Raw genomic sequence first — 23,729 nt, forward strand, 5'->3', positions numbered from 1 at the left:
TTTTGTGGTCTATGCCTGTGATTTTTGGGCGTATTCGCTGTAATCGAATTCACGATATGGCACGTCGAAAGTCAGTAGACCGTAATCCCTGGCTCTTTCAACAGCAACCAGCAACTGCAAATGTTTCTTCTGGCACAAACCAGTCTTTGAGTAGCTCAGCACCTGCCCCGTTTGTGGAGAAATAAACTGTTTTAATAATTCTATGTTACGATGATCCAACACCAAATATTCGTCTCTACAAATTGGACAAGGATTTCCTGTACTTATCACACCTTGGCGTACACAGGTTTTGCGCGTTTTACGTGGTGGAAATGGCCCCTTATGGTTACGTCTGTACTGTTCCCAGACAAATTGTTCGCCGTACGTTTGTTTGTATGCAGTGCTATTTAGGTATCGGATGGAGGTCTCAACAGGGATTACTTTTGTTCGATCCTTTAACATCAACTTGCGGTCTTTTTCAGTTAATTCACGTTTCTCTTGGGTATCATCGGCCGGCGATTCAGTTGCACTTTCTGGATTATGATGTTCACAATTCAGTGGCAAAGCTGTGTGGATGTTCTGCACAAATTGTGATGAGGCTGCGCTGTGATTAAAAGCAAATCGAGTTAGCACACTTCCCAAACTTCGGCTAAATTTCATCATATTGGCTAAATTAATAAATAACCTCTTTATAGAAAACTGAGAAAAAAAGCAACAAGAACAGGCCAGAAGTTATACAACTCTGAAGTAGGGATAGGTAACTCGACTTTCGATTAATCGACCATTAGTAGTCGTAGTTCTGATAGCCGCAGTCGACTATGAACTCTGTGAAACCGATTAATCGATTGTGCGACTTATTGGTGTACGCCAAGACCTAAGTACAAGGTTCCCCTGCCAAGCCGGTAGACAAGTAAATTTATGATCTGTACTAACGAAACGAACAAAACGAAACGAAGACACAAATTGTTAGAATTTTTTCAGTCGTTTTTTACTCCAAAAAAAAAAAAACACAAAAATATCAATGCCAGAAGTACATAAACAATACGATTGCCTTAATGTACTTCGGCTGGGAGTTGCCGAGCTGTATCGTTTGCGAACGAACCGCCGTGAAACTTTTGCAAACGTTTGCTGTCCGAAATTATGACTGGTACGTAAAGAGTTGTTATTCTTAATATGGTTTTTGTACTTTTTTACATTGTATGGTGTCAAATAAATGAATAAAATGGAATAATTTTAACTTTTAATTAGTTTGTGCTTTATTTGTAATGAGTTAATATACAGGGAAACGTTTGCAAGCATTTCCAATGAGTTGTGTACTGTTTCGTTTCGCACTCATCTACACAAACAGTACAAAATAAGAAATAACTCCCGTTATCTTAATATCGGTTTTGTTTCTTTTCGTAACGTTTCCAATAGTTTATTTTCGTTCGCTGTCCAGAACTGAAGAATGTAATGCTAAGTTAACATGACACTTGATTCGCTCTCTATTCGTTGTTTGACCATTAATCACTTATTTCTTAATTCCCCACATAAAATTTGCTGAGCGAACAAAGATTTTTGTTCTTTATTCCATTCAAATCACTTACAGAACTAAGATAAAACATATGCCGAAGAACTCATTACGAATTTTTAGTAATTCTTTTAAAAATGTGCCTAAAATCAAAATATCGAATATTGGGAAGTACCTTTTTATAGGGTCATACGGAAACGCAACAGGATATAAAATCTTATATGAACTCTAAATATGGAATTTTAAGCTATTTCCCTAGAAACTGAACCTAAATTCATCAAAATACCGAATATGGGAAGTTACAATTATATGGAGGCTATAGGAAAACGTGGACTTATATAGGAAATGATCTGCCACAGGTGGTAGAACATATTATGAATTCTATATAACGAAGTTTAGATTATTCCGTTAGAAAATGTGTCTGAATTCGTCAAAATATCCGATATCGAGGGTACTTTCATAAGAAAACGTGCACAATATTATGCCATAGGATGTAGACCCCCATACAAACTAAATATTCTATTTAAAAATGTGGCTAAAATCATCAAACTACCGAATATGGGAGGATCAATTATATGGTGGCTATACGAAAACGTTGACGGATATAACTCATCTTCAAACTTGATCTGACTATAGACAAAAGACAACTCTGTGCAAAATTTTAGCTTCCTATTTGTAAACCGGGATCATTAAAAAGACCAAACGTCTTTTCCGTTTTGAGCGTTTGTAAGACACTGAATTTATTTATTAAAAATATTTCTTAAGAACTAGATATGATAATATGACTTAACCTAAATTATCATTAAGTGTAAATAAGAGAGAGAGAGAGAGAGAGATAGATACCAACTGTACACATGCATATGCACCATGCCACCATAAATCTTAGGAGGAGGTCATAAACACGCATAGCTATCTCACATGTGGCAAGCAAACATGCTGCACTTGCTTATCAGTCTGAGTAAAGATTACATCCCATAATCTAACTCCACCATAACACATGCAGCAATTGAAAATTCTATACTATTTATTTCTAACTCGAAGGTCTGCTCACCACATTTTCTTATCTTATTTAATGTGGACTGTATTAAGAAGATCCCAGTTTAACAAATCCCTCTCATCTACACTAGGTAGCCCCGCCATTCTCTTTTATTATAAAAACATGTTCACTTATCCGTGAACACTATTAAAGGGCTGCAAATGTGACAATTTTTTCTATTTATGCCATGGGGAGAAAACGCTCGTCATGTTATGACCTGTTTGATCAAACGCATAACAGTACGTGACATCCAACCAAATGCTCGATGTCTCGTCATGTCGGTCAGACTCAAATCCATCGTCATAACATGTATTGACGATTAAAAACAATTGGCAATAAAAAAAACACACACGTAATAAAGGCAAAAGACAACTCTGTGCAAAATTATAGCTTCCTATTAAAGGGCCGCAAATGTGACAATTTTATGCCATGGAGAGAAAACGCTCGTCATGTTATGCCGTCATAAAATTTTCATCTAGCACTTAGCATTTTTCTTAGCTTTTTGAAATTATTAGTTTAGCATTTTTTTTTGTCCAAAAATGTTCTTATATTTTAGTACTTTCTTATAAATCCAATTTTTCTTAAATCTAAAAAAATAAATTACATGAACATTTTGAACGAAATTACTATTTTAGAAAAGCAACGGCAAAAGCTAAGTACATGTGAATGGGCAAACATACACTCGACGATTTATTTTTTATTGTATAAGAAATTAAAAGTGCTTTAAATGAAAACCCGTTCAAGGAATTATCTTCTTTTATTATGAATTGTCTAGTTTTACCTTTTAGTAACGCAGAAGTTGGAAGAGTTTTCAGTGGCATGAAACTTATAAAAACAGAAATTAGAAATATAATGATATTATATACTGTGAATTCACATCTTTACATTAGGTTAAATAAAGGTTGCGAAGGTTTTAATATTACAAACGATCTCATTCTAATCATCATTCGGTCTCTAATTATCAAGTAGCAGGACTTAATACATTTTAATTAAATCATATTAAATTTAAAAACAGATGATGGACCTTATTGGTCCTCCTTCCGAATAACCTTCGTTATTTTTAAAAAACCTGTCATCTCTAAAAAAATGTCATGGTTTAAATCGAAGTAATGTATATTCTTATAGAATTTGCCCTATATTAGAGTTTAAGAAAAGAGAGTCGTGCTAATGGCTATTCAGAGCAATATTTGTAAATTAAGGTTTCTCTATATGAATTGCTGGAAAAAAGATCAGAAGTGGGCCATTCGTGTATTTCTTAATTCACCTGGAATTGACTTTCATCATTTCGGTGAAATATACATTTTGGGGCAAAAATTGGGGCCCCTTTTATCCGCTAACAGTTATCAGATGGCCATTCAAAATGCTTGGCAGGGCCGATACCGAACTCCTACTTATAATTTGCTAAGGATCGGACGATAATTATGACGGGTAAGAAAACCTTTAGTTTTTGGTCCATTTGAACCCCTGAATATTTTGCAATCATCTCCAAAAAACATCAGGCTTCTATTCTGACACTAACCACACCTCCATCCAACATTTCGTGAGGATCGGGCCATAAATGTGCCATGTATATAATATTCTTACTATATAATCTTGTAAAGAGTAAAAATATTACAAAATATAAAATTCAATATTGTAAGTCAAAATGAAAATATCTCATGCAAAAAAAAAAAAAAAAAAATGTGACAAAATGGAAAAATGTAAGAAAATGTTACAAAATCAATATCCACATCTTTATTGAGATTTTTTCATGCGTTTTTGTCTAGATTTTTTTCTTTCCTGTGAAGAGGGCATTCTGAATTGAGAAAATTTCTCAAAATCAGTGCAACTATTTTTGAAATGTAAGTATTTAATGTCTTTCCTTTTTATTCGACCTTTTTATATTTTAATGAAACAAGTGTAAGCATTTTATATATCCGATATCTTCACTATCGACATTTACGTAACGGTCAGAATTTACCTTTTCGTCTATTTGTAATTTCACCGGGATTAAAAATATTCGCGGTTTAACGGAAAAAAATGTTTTTTTGTTTTGCAAAACTTATGGTCTATTTCACCCGCTCAATATTATCCGATGACAATTCAAATTGAAAAGCTTCTGCTCAGTCCAAAGTCTAGCCCCATGCCGTTTGGTTTATAATTGTGACCTGTAGCGTGATTGCAAATTTACATAGCTAGTTCGGCTCAGCTTAGCGAGATTGGAAGATCAATATATACTTTCCTATGTGGGAAGCCAAAATTTCGAAGTGTTACATCATTTTTGGCCAAATCAAACTTTTAATACCCCCAACACATAGTGTTGCACGGTTATAAAACGTATTTATATTTTGTATTATTTTTTGGCATTTTAATTTTTTGGTTCGGCATTTTTTAGCATTATTTTTATGCTGTTTTAGCTGCAACACTATTTTAGATCTGGTCACACTGTACAGCACACACAAAAACACATCATCACCGTCGAAATTTCGACGCGGGACTTTTTTCAACCAGTTGAAGAAATCGTTAGTTATAAATGCATTAGGTGTGTCTGGTTACTTTCCCTGCAGGAATTGTCCAGCAACATCTTTCTGAGAGAGTAAGGTAGTTTTATTCTCTTTTGCAAGGAAATTGCGAAAAGTAAACAGACGGTATTCCTGCAGAAGCTTGCAACTAATCAGCTGATTTGTCAAAACAAACCAATTTGTCCCCCATTAAAAGAATTAAACGAAAGGAACCACCACCAATTTCACAAGTTTTATAAATAAAAAGGAAATTGACAATAAAATAAAAATATGAGCAATAAAAGGAAGATAGATATGATGTGTTCCGCGGAATCTTTTAAACCTGTTGCTAATGGCATTTGTCTAAAAATGTTGGAAATAGTCTTTTATTTTCTTATTATATTTTAATATTTACTTTTGTCACATTTTGTAAAGTTGTAAAGTCCAAAACAATATTTTCAAATTAAAATCACAAAAAGAAATAAATAAACAATAGAAAACATCTGATTGAATGTCAATGAATGAGAAGAAGAAGAGTTGCAAGAGATTGCAAAAAGAAATTTTTCCAGCAAGAATTTGCAAACTCTCACTGAAAGAACTGTCAAAATTTCTCTCTCCAACCGCTCTCTTTTGCAGAACTTTCGGGTTAACAGACGACTTCCAGTAACAATTTGTAACAATTGTTACAAGTTTTAGGGTAACCAGACACACCTATTATTCTACAACTAACTTCAAATTGGTTGAAAAGTCATCTGGATATCAACCACTTCAAACACCAAAACGAAAATAAATTGCAAAAACAAAACACATATAAGTTCTCTAGAGAAAAAAAAGGCCAAAAAAAAAAAAAAAAAAAAAAAACAAAGATGATTGGTTATATCAAACTACTTTGCAATAATTCGCATAATACATTTCCAAAAATACAAAAATAATAATAAATGCAACGTACAATAATGCAAGCTAGTGCTGCTAACCTTAATACACAAGTACATATGCTTAGAAAAACAGTGCAGCCAGGGTATCTGAAAATAGCACTCCTCCTTCAAGTAGAAAATAAAGAATTTGATTAACAAAAATAAATAAAAAAAAACTTTTTTAACTGTTTTAACTGACTAAAAATTGGCTTAAAAGTATTTGGTTTATAGTTAGTTTAAAAGTAACTAGTTTATATTTAGTTTCAAAGTAATGCCTAGCTCATTAACATGTTAAAATAGTTAGTTGGCGCAAAGGAAATAAATCAAAAAATAACTAGTTGTGTTTTTTTTTAAATTAATTTTTTTAAGCACACGTACACAAATGACACACAATTTGACGATGACATGGTTCGATGTCATCGTCGACACCCTGCATTTATGGAAAACACCATACAAATATTCGAGTCAGCCATGCCACGATCAAACCTTAGACAATGGCACACATGAATCAAAATGTGGGATGTTGTTGGTTGTCATTGCCTATCAAATACAGAGCGTATGATTGAATAGACAAAGTCAGTGTGTCGAAAAAAAACATAATTCATACAAATCGTCTTGTGCTGGCCTTTACTTCCTATCACATGCCGTTTGAACTCTGATTAAAACAGACGGAAAGGACTAAAAGGCTTAATATTTTACAATGATTGAGAATATATATACTTTGTAGGGTCTAAAAAGATTATTTCAATGACTTACAAACGGAATGACAAACTTAATATAACCTCCATACTATAAAAGGTATAAAATGCGTTTTGTGGATTTTGTCAATTGAGTAATTTTGAAAAAAATAGTTTGACTTTACCTTCTTGATTCTACCATCGTTAAAAGTAAAATCTATATATATAAAAATCAATTATTGTTTGTTGGTAACGGAATCAGTTGAAAACGGCTGGACCGATTTGCATAATTTTTTGTAAAAACTTTCGTCATACCCCGAGTTAGGTTTTTAAAGAAAAAAATATAGACCACGCCCACTTTTGCGCCCACAATTTTGATTTATCTAAAATCCTTATATTTGCCAATATTGAGGAGATATCGGTTTGAAAATTATTACACGAGATACTGTTGACTTTTCATCCCCCTCTAAGTATTTATTTGGGGCTGAGGAACTGTCGTTGTCAGTACTTTTTAATCTATATCTATCTATTATATAAAAGAAAGTTGTGTTAGTTATTACGCTTATAACTTAAGAACCGCTGGACTGATTTTAACGATTCATACAAATTCGGAATTGTCTTCTCTCCGAAAAGGATAATATCCAAAAAAATCGCGTAAAAATGTGATATACTAACATTTTCATTTTGACTTTTGAAATGTACAATAGTAATGTTTTATTTTGCATGATTTTTTTCCATTTTGACTTACTTTTTTCTAATGTACATTTGTAGTGTTTTTTATATTTTATTTTTGAATTCAAATATTAATACCAATTTATTTAATTGACTTGATTTCTTGAGAAATGAAATTGATGGCGACTTACATGGAAGTGTTGTACCGAATTATGTGGTGGCGAAACGGAATAGATGATGTCGAAATAATTTAATGGAATCGAATTTTAAAATAGAAATACATTCTATTGACAAACTATATAAGGATCTTTAAACATTTGCTGTAAAAAATCAGCGAACAAGTTGAAGATTTTTTCATTGTGTTATTCTTCTTTTGTCAATTTTTTTCAATTTGTATTATCTAATTGAATTCAGTAAATTTTTTGTGAACAAAATAAAAAATAATTTTTCACTATATACAAATTTTCACCAAAAAATGAAATAAGTGGGAAATAAGATGTTAACTGACATCTACCTTTCAACTCCAGGGCCGACATCGTGGTTCAGCTGGAAGATGTGAACACATTTGAACAAACAAAAATTACCGAAAAAGCCTAATGGGGCTCATTTCAAAGCGTGGAACTACTTCTTTCCTGTCACAATAATCCGTCCAATGTACAATCAGAAAAATACCAAATATAAAGGGTGGAAAATAGAAGAGCGAATGGGACTCTTAGTAAGAAAAGGATTTCTATCCTTCCAGAAAATCTTCCCAAACATTCAAGATACCTTAAATCGCTTTTGCAGGTCATGATATCGATCATAACTCACGGATAAGGGTACAACCCGATTTCATATTTATATAACCATCGTATGATTTAAGCTATTTTTGGTGTCTTGGTCACTTTTTAAATATTTTGGCCATTATTTGGCATCTTTGTTTCTAAGGAGGTAGAGAACATTTTCGCATAAAGATTGAAATTTTCAGAGTAGGGCCCATTTTGGTCTTGACCACATTCATTAATTGATTTGGTTAATAATTGTATTTATGCTACTCTGGGGTAGGGAACCACCATACAGGTAATTGCCACATAGGAATTTATTTAAGTAAAGTCCCCATATTGGAGTATCCCCAAGTCCACTTTCACATCTAATTGGTGGTCAGAAAAGAAAATTTTGTTTTCTATTGAATTTGTAACCCCCAAGAGAATATTGGTTGGGCCACGTTTTGGTATAACCCTTATATAAATGTATCAATGATTTTTCAACTATTTTGGCTATTATTTGCTGTATTTAGGCTACTTTGTGAGTAGAGAACCATCTTACAGAAAAATGTCAACATACGTAAATATTTTGGTACAGTCCCCATATAGTCCCCAGGCCCGCCGATCTATAGTGATGTTTACCGATTGATGGACAACAACGCGGGTACATAGAACATAGACTTTTTGGGGACTCTAATGCGCAATTTAAGGTGCTATAGTAATGGGTGTAAAAGCGTAATTAACTTTGACTATTCAGAAATTATTTTGCCCTCGTTCCATAGTTATTTATTTCTATTTAGTCGAATCAATATTTATATTAAAATTTGTTCACCTTTATGAGCTAGATTTGTGAAATATTATGCTATGCAAAATTTGCATTAAAGACTAAAACTACGGGCCGGCAACGCGGACCGGGCCAGCTAGTTGTTATTAAAATGTTCATACTGCACTGGACTAAAATAAGAGGTCCGAAACATCTCTTAAATTAACATTATTAGCTTTCTTTTTGCACAAAAAAAATTCTAAGAATATTATCCCTATTACATTACCATCTTTCTCCACTAATAAACAAACGCTGTTTATAAAAAAAAAAAAGACACAGGCCGATTACTACATATTTCTGATAGATAAAAAAATTATGTTGTGTGAAAAAGATCTGCCAATAGAACTTGAGTCGAACATGGAGAGTTTCTAGTATATAATTCGCATATGCTAATTTGCAATAAGTTCGAAATATATACTACTTTCCAGAGAACGGTCCTTGTAAGCCATCATCCACACCAAATATGCCTGATGAGCCGCTTAACCAACGGCGAAACGCGTCGCATAGTGGTGAGTGTGTGATAGTGTCTATCTGGCTTCCTTTTCACTGCAAAATTCAGATCATTAAGCTCGTCTCGAAAGAGAAAACAAAAACGGAAAAATGAATCGTTTTTCATTATTTAAAGTTTTATTTAAATATGAACTGTCCGATAAGCCAAATACCAGATCATCTTCCACTTATCTTTTAACGTAAAGTTTGCGGAATTCATGTTGCCATATTTTATATTGATAATAGGTGTGTCTGGTTACCCTAAAATTTGTAACAATTGTTACAAATTGTTACTGGAAGTCGTCTGTTAACCCAAAAGTTCTGCAAAAGAGAGCGGTCGGAGAGAGAAATTTTGACAGTTCTTTCAGTGAGAATTTGCAAATTCTTGCTGGACAAATTTCTTCTTGCAATCACTTGCAACTCTTCTTATTCACATTGTTTTTTGAGATAAACTTTACAAAATGTGAAAAACCTAAATATTAATATGTAATAAGAAAATAAAAGGCTATTTCCAACGTTTTCAGACAAACGCCATTAGCAACAAATTTAAAGGAATCCGGGGAACACATAAAATCTATCTTTCTTTTATTGCTCATATTTTTGTTTAATTGCTAATTTCCTTTTTATTTAAAAAACTTGTAAAATTGGTGGTGCTTCCTTTCTTTTTATTCTTATAATAGGGGACAAATTGGTTTGTTTTGACAAATCAGCTGATTAGTTGCAAGCTTTTGCAGGAATACCGTCTGTTTACTTTTCGCATTTTCCTTGCAAAAGAGAATAAAACTACCTTACTCTCTCAGAAAGATTTAGCTGGACAATTCCTGCAGGAAATGTAACCAGACACACCTAATATGGCAATATCAGCAAAATGTATTTAAATAAAAATGTATAAAGCAGATACTTTATTTTATGTTAAATATTTTTTGTTTATTTCTTTTAAACTAAAATGAAAATACCGTTATGTAAAAATGCAGTGACTACCAATTACATTTTCTCTGATGTAATAATGAGAACCCGATAATGGATAACCAAACTGAACTATAACGAAAAGATATAAAAACGGGTCATAGAAGTATAAAGATAGGAAAAGTCAGAGTCAAAATATTGACGCCAAGAATATACTAGATCTGCCATATTCTTCGATATCATAAAGGGAACAGACCACTTAAGCAGTTTTAACAGCAAATGCAATGCTCAAGTAATTGAAAACGTCAATGGAATACAATTTTGAGCCCAATTTTTATACCCTCCATCCCTAAATATTCGTCGTAAATCCAATAAAGTACATATATTCATAATCAGCAAAGAATTCTAAGACGATCTAACGTTGCCCGCTCCACGTTTTGTTAAAGTCCCCATATAACGGTACCTCCCGATATTCGGTATTTTGATGATTTTTGCTACATTTTTTACGGATTTGTTTGAAAATTGGTATTTGTAGATCATAATGGGTCCTAGTTCGCGTGGCGAAATATTGTATGTATGGGTTCACGCTTCGGTATAGCCCCCCTATAACGGTACCTCCCGATATAGGGTAGTTTGATGATTTTTGCCACATTTTTTTATGGATTTGCCTAAAAATTGGCATTTTTTGGGCATAATAGGTTCAGCTCCGGTGGCGATACATTGCATGCATAGGTCCAAGATTTGGTATGGTTCCCATATAACGGTATCTCGCGATATTCGGTATTTTGATGATTTTCGCTACATTTTTCACGGATTTTTTTGAAAATTGGTATTTGTAGGTCATAATGGGTCCTAGTTCGTGTGGCGAAATATTGTATGTATGGGTACACGCTTTGGTGTAGCCCCCATATAACGGTACCTCCCGATTTTTGGTATTTGTCACATTTTTTCACGTAATTGTCTAAAAATTGGTATTTTTGGTCATAATGGGTTCTGGCTACGGTGGCGAAACATTTTAAGTATAGGTCCACATTTTGGTATAGCTCCCTTATGACGGTACCTACAGATATTCGGTATTTTGATGATTTTTGCCACATTTTTTCGCGGATTTGTCTAAAAGTTGGTATAGCCCCATATAGCGGTACCTCCCGATATTCGATATCTTGAAAATTGTTGCCACTTTTTCCCACGAATATGTCTAAAAATTTGTATTTGTGGGTCATAATGGGTTCTAATGTTTCCTTTACCCTAAGGTGGAGGGTATAAAAAGTTCGGCCCGGCCGAACTTAATGTTTTTTTACTTGTTTTACACCAAACAGTATTGTAAAACTTCTCTGTTATTATATTTTTTATGTTAACATGTCCCTGTTGATGCACTGCTCACCTCTACATATTTTTTTATATCAATTACTTTTCCATAATGCATTTTGTCCAGTCTTTACCATTTTAGGTTCTATATGTATGTATATTATATCTATATACTAGCTGTCCCGGTCCGCGTTGCTGGCCCGTAGTTTTAGTCTTTAATTCATAGTTTTTAAAGTATAATTATTTTCAGCCAGAGGTTTTAATTTGAGAGTTTAAAATCTACCCCCAAAATAGCTTAAACACATATTTTAAGCCAAATCGATTCGAAAATATAATCAAAAACATTTCCGCGAAGAGGGTAAAATCAATTGAAAAATGGGACCAAGACGCTGGAAATAGCCAAAATCAGCGGATACCACCATATAAGGGCTATACCAAAGCATGGTCCTATTCTTTTAATTATTTGAAAGAATGTGTCGTTCTTCCTAAAATTTCAAATTACTAACATTTGAGGAATTTTGAAGGGGCTACATCATTTGAGGGACTACATCAATTTAGACCGACCTGATACATATTTTGTGCAACTGATTTTCATGAAAACCCGTGGGACTGTATTTAAAACTCTATCGTAACTTTTGCGAAGTAAACAGCAAAATATTTGAGACCCTTTGTGTTTGGTTAAGCTATAAAAAATGGACCCTAAAACAATTGACCCGAAACCCCTTTTTGGGATTTTTATCTACCAACCAAACAATTTTTTAAGTGTAATTTCCGCAGTGTAATTACTGACGATAGCGCATCTGGTCTTCTAAAAGTTACGAATTCAAAATTACTTTTGATTTGGAAAATATACGATGATATAACGAATATAAAGAGGTACTGGGGAATAGAAAATAAATTATAAAGTGGACTTTTGTTGTAATTTTTCGACAAATGATTTATAACCTCGAAAATGCTTTTGAGTCATTCAAAATACAGTATTTTTTGCTTACCTGCACAATCAAAAATTGCACGACATCTTGTGCAGCAATGCCCAAAATGCAGGTAGCTTCATTGCATTTATCTGCACAATGAAGCAGGTGTCTTTAATTTTACTTACGTGCACAAAAAGTGCAGGTAACTTTAATTTTCTATTCGTGCACGACAAAGCAGCAATCTTTATTTTACTTACGTACGTGTAACAGCCAGCCAAAATCAATGGGGAATTTGAGCATCAGTGGTGTTTTATCCAGCATAACCATCTTTTAGTGTGGGCGAGGAAGCGAGAATATGTTTTTAATGCATGCTCTTTTCTTGTGTTGTTATTGTTTTTGCGAATACAAAAACAAAAACGAAGTGGTAGTTTTTAGTGCAAAAAAATTTCTTGTGCAGATAAATACAACTTTTGTAACCAAATTAAAAAAAAAATACCAAATTTTCGAGGCAGGAATGTCCAATGTGCAGCTATCGATTGGGCACTTAAATACAATTCAAATAAAGGGATTCAGAAAAAAATGGCGTAAAAAAAGTTTTTTGGTCTGCAAAGGCCAATGCGCAGCTAATGTTGATGCAGGTAAATAGAAACCACTGTACCTATAAGTAAATAGTGGAGCAAATTGAAAATTTAGAAAGAAAAGGATCATATCCTCGGAAAATTCTTTCGAAACCTTAAAAGTAACCTTAACTCACATGTAACGTTATACGGTGACTATGTACTATCGTCAGTAATTACACGCGGGAAATTACACTTGGAAAATTGTTTGGTTGGTAGATACAAATCCCAAAAAGGGATTTCGGGTCAAATGTTTTTAGGGTCCATTTTATACCCTCCACCATAGTATGGAGGGTATATTAAGTTTGTCATTCCGTTTGTAACACCTCGAAATATACACTTTAGACCCAACAAAGTATATATATTCTTGACCAGCATATCATTCTATGTCGATCTATAAATGTCCGTCCGTCTATTCGTCTGCCCGTCTGTGGAAATCACTGTAGCTTCCGAACGAAATGAAGTAGGTTGATAAAATTTTACTCAAATGTGTATTTTGTCTGCAAGACTTTTGGTATTGAAAATGGGCCATGTAGGTCCACGTCTGCGTATAGCCCCCATATAACTGTACCCCCCCGATATTTGGTATTTTGATGATTTTAGCGACATTATTTACCGGAATTGTTTCAAAATTAATATTTAAAGTTCGTAATAGATACTACGGCCTAAGACAAAAAATTGGTAGGTCCACGTCTTCGTATAGCCCCCATATTACGGTACCTCCTGATATTCGGTATTTTGTTGATTTTAGCGACATTATTTACCGGAATTATTTCAAATTTTGTAATTGAATTTCGTAATGGATACTACAGACTATGACAGAAAATTGTCTGGGCAGGTTAAATTTGTAGCAAATGGTGGAGGGTATTCAAAGTTCGGCCCAGCCGAACTTACAGCTTTTTTGCTTGTTATATAGCTTAACCAAACACAAAGGGCCTCAAATATTTTGCTGTATACTTTGCAAAAGTTACGATAGAGTTTTAAATTTGATACAGTCCTAAGGGTTTCATGAAAAATCAGTTGTACAAAATATGTATCAGGTCGGTCTAAATTGATGTAGTCCCTTTAAAATTCCTCAAATGTTTCAAATAATTATAAAAATAGGACCATGCTTTGGTATAACCCTTATATGAAGGTATCCGCTGATTTCTCGGTCTTTCTTTCTTGTCTTGGTCCCATTTTCCAATTGATTTTACCCTTATTTGACATCTTAGCTTCCTAGGGGGTAGAAGACCTCTTCGCGGAAATTTTTTTTGATTATATTTTCGAATCGCTTTGGCTATTAAAAAACAGTTAATGTATACTTTTTAATATATGTGATATATTATTTAGGTTTTAAACTGTCAAATTAAAACCTCTGGCTGAAAATGGTTATACTTTAAAAACTATGCATTAAAGACTAAAACTACGAGCCGGAAACGCGGACCGGGCAGCTAGTGTATGTATATTTATAATTTTTATTTTTGTTAATTAAAACTAACATTATTTAGTAGTTTCCCACTATATTAGATAAATGAAAACAAAACAAAAACGTCAAAAATGTAAGTAAATCAAATTAGCGATTTTTCTTTTAATTTGGCTTATTTTTGTTTTTGTTCTCTTTCTTCATCATGGTTGGCAGGTATCCAAGCCAAATGCTGCCTAAGGTTGAAACTGTATTGTTGTTTTTGCTATGTTTACTTTAAAAACAAACATACCATACATACATAAGGTCCGTTCTTATATATTTCCTTTTTAGTCCACTTTTGTTATCCCTTACTTTAGGAAAAAGTGATGGACAAAGTTCATATTATTATTACATCCTTCTTTTAAAATATTGTTACAGAGATATGACAAGCTTCTTGAAAAAGTAACTGGTAGTCACTGCATTTTTTCACAATGCATCTTCATTTTAGTTTATAAATAATAAACAGGACGAATTTGTAATTAATTTCGTGAAATAAACGTATAATTCAGTTCTTCAATTTAAAAAAAAATTCGTTATCCATTTTTTAATTTAAATAAATTTTGCTGTTATTGCCATGTTATCAACATAAAACATGGCAACACGAATTCTGTAAACTTTACATAAAAAGATAAAGGGAAGATGGTCTGACCTTTTGCTTAGCGGACAGTTCGTACTTAAATGAAACCTGTGTCCGATACCATCACCTTTTTATCATTCGGAAAGGTGTAATATACGGCCTAAGAATATTTATTGCCAACGCTGGACAAGAAAAAAAAAAACAGGAGAAATAGATAGGGTGTGTCTGTAAAAGTAATTGCTAAATAGAGGCGATTAGGGTCCCAAGCCACACCCTGGGGCTGACCTCCAAGTTTCCGATCGTCCACAGTGATTTTGTTTAAATCAACAATCGCCATTCTTTGCACAGGTGACGAATCATCTGAAATGAAAAGAAATTTGTAGCAATAAAACAAGCATCTAAATTCGACATTGCATTTGAAGAGCACTGGAAAACATTAAAAAAGACGTCGAAAAATACGGTTTTTGAAAATCTAACGAACATGGTCCAGAACATAACTTTAGATTGCTAGAAAAATGCACGCATGTGCAAAAGCCCTCTATCTCAATTCGTTCCAAAGATAGCATGATTACAACAGACAGACATCAGTCAAAGGTTGAAGTATCCATTACAAACTTCAAATACAGAATTCGAAACAATTCTGGCGAATATTCCGCTAAAATCATCACAATAACGAATATCGGGAGATATCGTTAAATAAATATAAAATTTTGAATAAATATTTTGAATTTCATAATTCAAAATCGTTCCTTTTTGTTTTAGCTTGTTCAGATTTCGTACGATTTGACTAACTACGAATTAAATATGGCAACATTATATATTCAATACGGTAACATTAGGGGAATGAAATAATGAATGAATGAGGAATCAAAACAAAACACATGATTAGGAACATTGTAGAAGTGTAAATATTCTGCTTAAAAGAAAGCAAAAAAAATCACAGTCAGACCTGTGATTTATTTTGCTTTAAAAAAAATAAGCATTAAAGACTAAAAGAACGGGCTGCAATGCGGACAGGGCAAGCTAGTTTTAAATAAAAAGATAAAAAAAATGTAAATTTAATTGTGTATTTGCTATTAAGACAACTTTATTATAACTCAAAAGTGTTTTAAAGTCACAAGTTTCCATAAAAATACAATTTCACTTGCAAAAACAAAATTGGTTTCAAACCGAAAAAAATTGCGTTTTACATTTTCTTAACAAGCTAAATACGGAATTAAAATCACTCTCGTACCGAATTCGTTCCTGTGACATGCCTATATATTTTGGAAAACGCATTATTATCCTTGTAACAATATGAACACTAATATTTCAACTTCAATTGCCTTCAAATTAGCTTTTTGCTGCATTCGTTTTGCATAAAAAACATCGGCTCAACGCCTTAATATTCTGCTAAAGGTGTATCTAAACAGACAAGATTAACATACTGGAACTGCTTATTATATCTAAAGATAGGACAAGACAGAGTCAAGATATGGTAACCCTGTGAAAATACCTCTGTTGTTACGATATCATAACAACATAGTTACCAATGTTAACTGATTTAAACCGCTAAGGCAATGTGCAAATTTTCGGAAAAGTCCATGGAATAGAATTTTGAAGTCAAAATTTTGGATTTTTCAAATTTTTATTTGTTATCCGTTTCTGTAATTGTGGTTTTTATATTAACATGTTACTGCCATGAGCAGTTACTCTATGTATTGTAGACACAAACCATTTCTCAAAATGCATTTTGTCTAGTCTTTACCATTTTAGGTCTTTGTTATATCTTTCCGATAGATGAAACAAGTAAAAAAGCAGTAAGTTCGGCCGGGCCGAACTTTGAATACCCTCCACCATTTGGAACGAATTAGAAAATTTTCAAAAAAAATAAAACCCAATAAAAATTCTTTTAAAATCTTTAAAATAACTAATATAGGAAGGTGCCGATATATGGGGAGATATACGATATTGTGGACCTATAAAGACAAATCTATGTCTGCGTGTAAAGTACTCACAAGGAACTCCGTGTGTGGATTTTCAGACAATACGATTGGAAAATGTGGCTAAAATCATTAAAACACCGAATATCGCGGGGTACCGTTATATGGGAGCTATACGTTATCGTTAACCTATATAGAGAATTCTCTGTCGGTGGGTAAAGTGCTCACAAAGAACCCCTTATGTACAAAGAACCCCTTGTGACCATTCCGTTGAAAAATATGGCTAAAAACATCAAAATACCGAATATCGGGGGTACCGTTATATGAGGGCTATACAATATCGTGGATCTATATAGATAATTCTCTGCCGAGGTATAAAGTACCCACAAGGAACTTCTTGTGTGGATTTTCAGACAATTCAGATGAAAAATGTGGGTCAAATCATAAAATACCGAATATCGGGAGGTACCGTTATATGGGGGATATACGATATCGTGGACCTGTATAGACAATTCTCTCTCAGGGGGTGAAGTACTCACAAGAACTACTTGTGTTGATTTTAAGACAATTCCATTGAAAAGCGCGGCTAACATCATCAAAATACCGAATATCGGAGGTTACAGTTATATGGGGAATATACGATATCGTGGACCTATATAGACACTTCATTTTGAGGAGGTAAAATGCCCACAAGGGACTCCTTTTGTGGATTTTCAGACAATTCCGTTGAAAAATGTGGGTAAAATCATCAAAATACCAAATATCGGGGGTACCGTTATATGGGGGCTATACGATATTGTGGACCTATATAAATAATTCTCTGCCGAGGTATAAAGTACCCACAAGGAACTCCTTGTGTGGATTTTCAGACAATTCCGTTCAAAAATGTGGGTAAAATCTTCAAAATACCGAATTTCGGGGGGTACCGTTATATGGGGGCTATACGATATTGTGGACCTATATAAATAATTCTCTGCCGAGGTATAAAGTACCCACAAGGAACTCCTTGTGTGGATTTTCAGACAATTCCGTTGAAAAATGTGGGTAAAATCATCAAAATACCGAATATCGGGGGGGGTACCGTTACATGGGGGCTATACGATATCGTGGACCTATATGAACAATTCTCTGCCGAGGTATAAAGTACCCACAAGGAACTCCTTGTGTGGATTTTCAGACAATTCCGTTGAAAAATGTGGATAAAATCATCAAAATACCGAATATCGGGGGTACCGTTATATGGGGGCTATACGATATTGTGGACCTATATTGATAATTCTCTGCCGAGGTATAAGTACCCACAAGGAACTCCTTGTGTGGATTTTCAGACAATTCCGTTGAAAAATGTGGGTAAAATCATCAACATACCGAATAGCGGGGGGTACCGTTACATGGGGGCTATACGATATCGTGGACCTATATGGAAAATTCTCTACCGAGGTATAAAGTACCCACAAGGAACTCGTTGTGTGGATTTTCAGACAATTCCGTTGAAAAATGTGGGTAAAATCATCAAAATACCGAATATCGGGGGGTACCGTTATATGGGGGCTATACGATATCGTGGACCGATATAGCCCATCTTCGAACTTGACCTGCCTGCAGACAAAAGAGAGATCTGTGCAAAATTTTAGCTTCCTATCTTAATTCGTTTAGACTGTAGCGTGATTACAACAGACGGACAGACGGACGGACAGGGCTAAATCGTCTTAGAATTTTACGCTGATCAAGAATATATATACTTTGTTGGGTCTAAAATGATTATTTCGATGAGTTACAAACGGAATGACAAACTTAATATACCCTCCATACCTTTTTTGGTGGAAGGTATAAAAACGATGTTGTCGGACACATAAATCGTTTTTCGTTATTGCAAGTTTCACTTAAGTACAAACTGTCCGATAAGCAAAAGGTCAGACCAGTGTTGCCAGTATTGAGGAATTTTCTCCAAGCAGGAGATATTTTTTTCAAATTGGGGACGAAAAATTCACGTTGGGGACTTAAGGATTTAGTGCGGATCATTTTAAAAAATTGTGAGGATTTTTTTGCAATAAAAATTCTAACTACCTTACTTATTTTAATATTTACAAAAGTTTATATTTGTAAAACAGTTACATTGATATTTGCATTGAAAGTGCTAAAAGTTGCATGATTGTTTTACACAGAAGGTGCCAACCAGCAGTGTATTTGTAGAAAGAGTTATGAACTCAGTGAAAACCAAACTTAGAAATAAAATGCAGTATGATTTGTTGGAAGCTCTTTTGAGAGTAAATACTCAATTTTCAAATAATTCCATTTGCTGCAATAAATTTGAAACTACCAAAGAAATGTTAAAGCTTTTTAATTATAAGAATTTATATAAACCAAATGAGACTGAAAATGCTGACGATTTGGAATTTCAAGTTTTTGACGTGGTTGCATTGCAACTTTGAAAACTCTAGTCTATGAAATTTAAATGTTCTATTTATTTGTTATTTTCTATTTTTTGCTATTTTACGTGTGTAGTATGCAAGATAAACTAGTATATGAATTGATTTCTATGTACAAATATTTTTTCAAATAGATTTACTCTGTACGTTTTTTGTAAAATGCTTGGAGATTTTTTATACCCTCCACCATACTATGGAGGGTATATTAATTTTGTCATTCCGTTTGTAACTCCTCGAAATACTCATGTCAGACCCAACAAAGTATATATATTCTTGATCAGCGTAAAATTCTAAGACGATTTAGCCATTCCGTCTGTCTGTCTGTGTGTCTGTCTGTCTGTCTGTCTGTCTGTTGTAATCACGCTATCTTTCGAACAAATTGAGATAGAAGGCTAAAATTTTGCACACATGTATATTTTGCTAGTAGGCAGGTTAAGTTCGTAAATGTAGGTCCAAGTTATCATATAGCCCCCATATAACGGTACCTCCCGATATTCGGTATTTTGATGATTTTAGCAACATTATTCACCGGAATTGTTTCAAATTTGGCATTTGAAGTTCGTAATGGATACTACAGCCTAAGACAGAAAATAATCTATGTAGGTCCACGTCTTCGTATAGCCCCCATATTACGGTACCTCCTGATATTCGGTATTTTGATGATTTTAGCGACATTATTTACCGGAATCGTTTCAAAGTTGGCATTTGAAGTTCGTAATAGATGCTGCAGCATAAAACAGAAAATGGGCCATGTAGGTCCACGTCTTCGTATAGCCCCCATATACCTAAACCCCGTTATTCGGTATTTTGATGATTTTAGCGACATTATTTGCCGGGATTGTTTCAAATTTCGCATGTGAAGCTCGTAATGGATACTTCAGCCCATGCCAGATAATTGTCTGTGCAGGTCCACGTCTTCGTATAGCCCCCATTAAACGGTACCCCCTATATTCGGTTTTTTGATGATTTTAGCTACATTATAAACAGATTTTTCTTCAAGTTTCGCATTTAAATATTGTAATAACTTATGACAAAAGTTGCCTATGCAGGTCCACGTCGTCGTATAGGCATTCGGTATTTTTAAGATTTTAACAGAAATTTTAACGGATTTTATTTTGTTTTTTTTTGGAAATTGTCAAATTTGTACCAAATGGTGGAGGGTATTAAAAGTTCGGCCCGGCCGAACTTACAGCTTTTTTACTTGTTTTTGAGGAGATTTGGGGAAAACGTTTTTTGATTTTAGGGACGAGAGACAGAATATACTGGACCATCTTCCCTTTATCTTTTAAGGTAAAGTTTACGAAATTCATGTTGCCGTATTTTATGTTGATAATATGGCAATAACAGCAAAATTTATTTGTATAAAAATGGGTAACGCAAATTGTTTATTTTATAGTGAAGAACTGAAATATATATTTATTTCACGAAATTAATTACAAATTCGTTCTGTTTATTATTTTTAAACTTAAATTGTGAAAAAAATGCTGTGACTACCAGTTACTTTGACAAAAAGCTTGCCATATCTCTGTAAAAAAAACAAACATTTTATTTTAGCGGAAAGATGTAATAATGAAAACCCGATAATGTGAAATTTATCTTTTACTGTTCCTAAAGTAAGGGGTAACAAAGGTGGACTATAAAGAAAAGATATAGATATTTAAAATCCAATAGGTTAACCTTTAATAGTATAAATGCGCTATAAAACAATAATCTTAACGGTTTTCATGTAATTCTCTCGCAAAACTATTTTGTTTTATGAAGGCTCGAATTTCGAATCCGCATGTTAACTTAAGCACGAATTCTCGTCCTGTAGACGTTTAATATATATTCGGCTACTCACTAAACAGTGGGCTAATATTGCTCATTCAAAGAATTAGTTTTTTTGCAAGTTGGTGGGTGGAGATTTCATAAATATTTGCAATTTCGACTCATACAATATTTTCTGGCTACCCATACTTTGGGAAATACTGATCTACACAACTACGCTTGCTTTTATAGGTACGCCCGAATAGATGGCCCTATTTAAAAGGTATCTTTTATTGTGATATCATTTGTTATGTTAAACAAATAAAATAGTCTTAAGTGCCTGAAAACGTTTTCTTGGGCTACACAAACAGCCATATCGGTTCTTAGCCACTCTCCTGCTAACATTTACTTAAATACCTTTTACTTGTATTAATCTTTAATGGATAGAAATTTTAGTGCACGTCACTCCCTCCCGAGAATACATGTTAGAGGAATTACAATAAAACGCCTAATTAAACTAGGTAGATTAAATTTAAATGGCCAGCCGTGTGTTGTCTTGGAAACTGTCAAAACACTTCGTCGGCATTCACACTGTATTCAATGGCAGCAGAAGGTGACATTTCAACATATCTTATATGAGGTTTGTTCCTTAACTTTTTAAATGGCTAACAATTTAACGAGAAATGTAAAAACCGTTCTGAGAGCGATGAAATCTACATCTTCAAAATATTTAAAAGCAACAAAGTCAAGGCGTTCTCTTCTACCACTGTCAAAACACATTGTTTTCAATAAAAATAAATAATAAATATTACTGTTTAGAAAAAATAATAATAGTAGAATCTTGGCGAACCCATTTTTATCAGAAAGAGACGACTAAGGCCTGAATTCGCCTCCTGTGTGATTTTTTTAATTTTGATATCAACCAATCATGCTTCAAATTTTTAGTCGTTCCAAACAGCGAGAGAGGAAACCGCATTTGTTTCAATTATCTTAAATTTGACTTAATGTTTTAATTTTTGCCCTAGAGGAACAAAGCTGTTGCAAAAAGCTCTAAAGCTCTTAGGTTCTATGCTTATGTACCTAAATGTCAAAGTAAAATGACTGATATAAGGGAAGTGGCAGTTCTGCCAAGGAGGGGTGGGCAAGATTGTACGATTGATTTGTCGGAGTGAATTAGGAATTTCTAGTCCTATGCCAGTAGTATAATTTGCTCCGTTGAAACTGTCACTAGTCGTAGTTGTAGTATTAGTATTTTTGAAGCCATAGCGAAAGGGCACTGTGTCGGTTATACTTACATACATCGGGAATCACGTGTCCTTTGTGTCACCCATAACACACACACACGCACACACAGACTGGGGGCTCTGTGAGACGCAGACCAACAGAACCGGAGCCAGCCAAAGTGAAGCAGGACAAGTGTTAGTGTGTGAGTGTTTTAAGTTCCGTACTTGCAGCAGTTCCCCAAACGGAACGTCAGACTGTGACTTTGGGTCACACGAAAAGAATTGTTAAAAGTTAATACATTTTCCTTTAACCTTCGCCCAATCAATATTATGAAGAGAAAACAAACAACGAGGCGTGCGTTGGGCTAAAGGCAAGAAATTGCCTCTTCGTCATTTAAATAGCTGTGGATTATATATTTTTAACGCGAAGTAAAAGGGTATCGCCGACTGGTTGGTCTTGCAAGTCGATAGGTCGGTAAGTTAGTCGGTCGTTTAACGTTTGCCGTTTGACGTACTTGATGGATTGCTGAGTCCAATTAGAATTGGGAACAACTCCTTTAAAACAGGCAGCAACCAAGCGTCTAAAGTCTCCACAACAACGGTGGTGAGTGAGCAATTGTGTCACTTAGTTGACAAAAAACAAATTGGTGGGAAATTGTCAAAGAAAATGAAAATATGAACGTTTGTACGGATTAGGCATTAGTATTAATGACACCATCGCTATTGTCAAAGTAGCAGTAAATTTATTTCCAAATATCTTCATCAAGCCATTGCCAAGGAATTGTGGGTATGGAAGAAGAAAACAGGCTATCAGCATTCTTCACCCAAACCAATACTTGTTCACCGTTGATTCCCACACGAATGACTATTTCTCATAGGCTTTCATTCTCCGCTTCACCCCGTCATTCAAGTGAGTTAGTTAAGCCGCCAGTCTGACAGTCACCCGTCGCAGCCATACAAACACGCATCCACTACAACCAATGGAGTCATCCCCATCCCCATCGACATCACACAAATCAAAGCCTATTCAAATGCCGGCACCGCATAACCCGTTTTGCACGTCCTTCTTGTAAATGCTAATTATGAAGAAATGTGTTGTGTGAAGCCTGGATGGGGCAAATGGCCCCCCAATTTGCCAATTTTCCAAACGAAAGAGTAGCCATATTCTCAAATCATAAGGCGAGACAGGCTGCAATGGCTTTCGATGGAAATATTTGAAGCGCCAAAAAGTGTTCATTAGAAGCCCAGCGAACCAATGTTGAACTTTTTAGATGAACATTATCCCCTGTGTATGATATTTTGCATTATCCTATATAT

At 34.2% G+C, this 23,729-nt stretch overlaps 2 protein-coding genes across 3 annotated transcripts in view; one reads left to right on the forward strand and one right to left on the reverse strand.

Annotated features, from left to right (window-relative positions):
* Positions 1 to 9: 9 nt before the first annotated feature.
* On the reverse strand, positions 10 to 741 carry LOC101891181 (small ribosomal subunit protein mS40). Its single transcript, XM_005183390.4, has one exon. The coding sequence runs from the start codon at positions 640 to 642 to the stop codon at positions 10 to 12; it is 633 nt and encodes a 210-aa protein (XP_005183447.1). The 5' UTR covers positions 643 to 741.
* A 21,651-nt stretch (positions 742 to 22,392) lies between these two features.
* The window catches only part of LOC101898939 (plasmanylethanolamine desaturase 1), a 60,577-nt gene continuing 59,240 nt past the window's right edge, over positions 22,393 to 23,729 (forward strand). Inside the window, exon 1 of one of the 2 annotated variants that reach the window (XM_059128191.1) lies at positions 22,393 to 22,615. The gene's annotated coding sequence lies outside the window, so the exon portion shown is untranslated. The other variant, XM_059128190.1, reaches the window with a different exon arrangement.

The sequence above is a fragment of the Musca domestica genome, unplaced genomic scaffold, assembly GCF_030504385.1.
Source record: "Musca domestica strain aabys unplaced genomic scaffold, Musca_domestica.polishedcontigs.V.1.1 5, whole genome shotgun sequence".
Taxonomy (NCBI): Eukaryota; Metazoa; Arthropoda; class Insecta; order Diptera; family Muscidae; genus Musca; species Musca domestica.